The 2,658-nt window shown below is 70.2% G+C and overlaps 1 protein-coding gene across 1 annotated transcript in view; it reads left to right on the forward strand.

Moving 5' to 3' along the window:
* Positions 1 to 2,658, forward strand: part of SSPO (SCO-spondin) — a 54,204-nt gene that overhangs the window by 23,544 nt on the left and 28,002 nt on the right. Inside the window, exons 39-44 of the mRNA XM_014955736.1 lie at positions 44 to 191; positions 267 to 392; positions 478 to 569; positions 678 to 848; positions 1,276 to 1,528; positions 1,615 to 1,673. Of these exons, the coding sequence (XP_014811222.1) occupies positions 44 to 191; positions 267 to 392; positions 478 to 569; positions 678 to 848; positions 1,276 to 1,528; positions 1,615 to 1,673 (849 nt within the window). The remainder of the gene's footprint in view (positions 1 to 43; positions 192 to 266; positions 393 to 477; positions 570 to 677; positions 849 to 1,275; positions 1,529 to 1,614; positions 1,674 to 2,658) is intronic.

The raw sequence follows: 2,658 nt of genomic DNA on the forward strand, positions 1-2,658 counted from the left end.
GGGGGGGTGGGGGGGCGGGGGGGGGGTGCCGGTGCTGCCGGTGCTGATGGCACCCCCCGGGCAGGGTGCCGGTGCCCGCCGGGGCTCTACCTGCAGGACGGCGGCTGCGTCAACGCCAGCGGGTGCCGGTGCCACCTCCCTGGGGGACAGCGGCCCCCTGGCCAGGACTTCATGTGGGGCTGCCGGCGGTGGTGAGCACCGACACCGCGACCCCCCCCCCCCCCCCCCCCCCCCTCCTCGTGACTGACCCCGGTGCCCGTCCCCAGCGTGTGCCGGGACGGGAGGGTGACGTGCCAGGACGTGGCTTGTGCCACCGACTGCGGCTGGTCCTCCTGGTCACCCTGGACCCACTGCGACGGCGGCTGCGGCGCGGGGACGCAGGAGAGGTTCAGGTGTGGGGCTGGGGAGGGGGTCCCTGCCCCACGGTGCCACGCGGTGCCCCACGGATGAGGTGGTCCATGTGGCACCTTCTCGCAGGTCGCCCTCCAACCCCGCGGCAGCCACCGGCGGAGCCCCCTGCACCGGGGCGTCCCGGGAGGTGCGGGAGTGCCACCAGCCCTGCGGCACCGGTAGGTGCCCACCCAGCCCTGTGGTGGCCCCGGTGGTGGTGGGGGCCATCCTGGGGGTCCTGCTGCCACGGTGGCCCCCCTGAGTGCCACGTGTCCATCTGTCCCCAGCAGAGCCCAGCCCCGGCTGGAGCCCCTGGACGCCGTGGGGCGAGTGCTCCGCACCCTGCGGCTCCGGCGAGCAGCGCCGGCACCGGGACTGTGCCAGCCGGGCACCGGGGGGGGGCAACTGCACCGGCCCCCGCCTCCAGACACGGGACTGCAACACCCAGCCCTGCCGAGGTGGGTGCTCGGTGCCAGGAACAGTGGCCCAGTAGCGCTGGTGGTGGACAATGCCCAGTCCCGGTGACCAGTAGCACTGGTGGTGGCCAATGCCCAGTCCCGGTGACTGGCAGCCACCAGTGGTGACCAATGCCCAGTCCCAGTGCCCAGCAGTGGTGGTGGTGGCCAGTGCTCACTCCTGGTGCCCAGGGTCACCGGTGGTGGCCAATGCCCAGTCCTGGTGCCCAGCAGTGCCACGGTGGCCAATGCCCAGGCCCGGTGACTGGCATCACCGGTGGTGGCTGATGTCCTGGTGCCCAGCGGTGCCAGGGTGGTCAATGCCCAGTCCCAGTGCCCAGCAGCGCTGGTGGTGGCCAATGCCCAGTCCTGGTCACCAGCATCACTGGTGGTGGCCGATGCCCACCCCCTTTGCCCTCTCTCCTTGCAGCGCGGTGCCCGGCGGACATGGTTTACCGGACGGCGGAGGAGTGCCGTGGCGGTGGGGGTCCGTGCCCGCGGCTGTGCCAGGACCTGGGGGCGGGTGTGGAGTGTGCCGCGCTGTGCCACGACGGCTGCGCCTGCCCGCCCGGGCTCCTGCTGCACAACCAGACCTGCGTGCCACCCCACCGCTGCCCCTGCCACTACCGGGGCCACCTCTACCAGCCCGGGGACACCACCGCCATCGACGCCTGCAACAACTGGTGGGGCTGAGGTCACCCCGGTGCCACCCGGGGGTCCCCACCAGGGTCCCACCACCCACACTGACCTGCCCCCCCATCTCTTGCAGCACCTGCACCGCCGGGGTGATGGTGTGTGGCACCGAACCCTGCCCAGGTACCGGCCGTGGTGGGGCTGGGGTTGGGTGGGGGGTCCTGGGGTGCCCATGAGAGGTCCATCACTCGTGTGTGGGTGCCCCCAGGGTGGGTGCTGCCGGGGTGGGCGTCTCTATGATGGGTCTCCTTGGGGTTGGGTGTCCCCATGATGGCTGTCCTTGGGGGTGGGTGTCCCCTGGGTGGGTGTCCTTGGGGTTGGGTGTCCATGGAGTGGGTGCCCTCAAAGTGGGTGTCTTTGGGGTTGGGTGTCCATGGAGTGGGTGCCCTCAAGGTGGGTGTCCCCGGAGGTGGGTGTCCCCATGATGGCTCTACATGGGGTTGGGTCCCTCCAGGGTGGGTGTCCCTGAGGTGGGTCCCCCATGATGGCTCTCCTTGGGGTTGGATGTCCTCAAGGTGGCTGTCCTCAGGGTTGGGTGCCCCCATGATGGCTCTCCTTGGGTTGGGTGTCTTCAAAGCGGGTGTCCCCTGGGGTGGGTGTCCTTGGGGCTGGGTGTCCACGGAGTGGGTGCCCTCAAGGTGGGTGTCCCTTGGGGTTGGTGTCCCCATGATGGCTCTTCTTGGGGTTGGGCGTCCTCAAGGTGAGTGTTCCCCGGGTGGGTGTCCTTGGGGCTGGGTGTCCATGGAGTGGATGCCCTCAAGGTGGGTGCCCTCAAGTTGGGTGTCCCCGTGATGGCTCTACATGGGGTTGGGTCCCTCCAGGGTGGGTGTCCCTGAGGTGGGTGCCCCCATGATGGCTCTCCTTGGAGTTGGGTGTCCTCAAGGTGGGCGTCCGCTGGGGTGGGTGTCCTTGGGGTTGGGTGTCCATGGAGTGGGGTGCCCTCAAGGTGGGTGTCCCTGGGGTGGGTGTCCCTATGATGGCTCTCCTTGGAGCTGGGTGTCTTCAAGGTGGGTGTCTCCGGGGCTGGGTGTCCTTGGGGCTGGGTGTCCATGGAGCGGGTGCCCCCAGGGTGGGTGCCGTGCTGTGGGGTGACACAGTGGGCACAGCAGACCCCCCCCTC

Source organism: Calidris pugnax, unplaced genomic scaffold, assembly GCF_001431845.1.
Source record: "Calidris pugnax isolate Ruff unplaced genomic scaffold, ASM143184v1 scaffold272, whole genome shotgun sequence".
In the NCBI taxonomy this organism is placed as follows: Eukaryota; Metazoa; Chordata; class Aves; order Charadriiformes; family Scolopacidae; genus Calidris; species Calidris pugnax.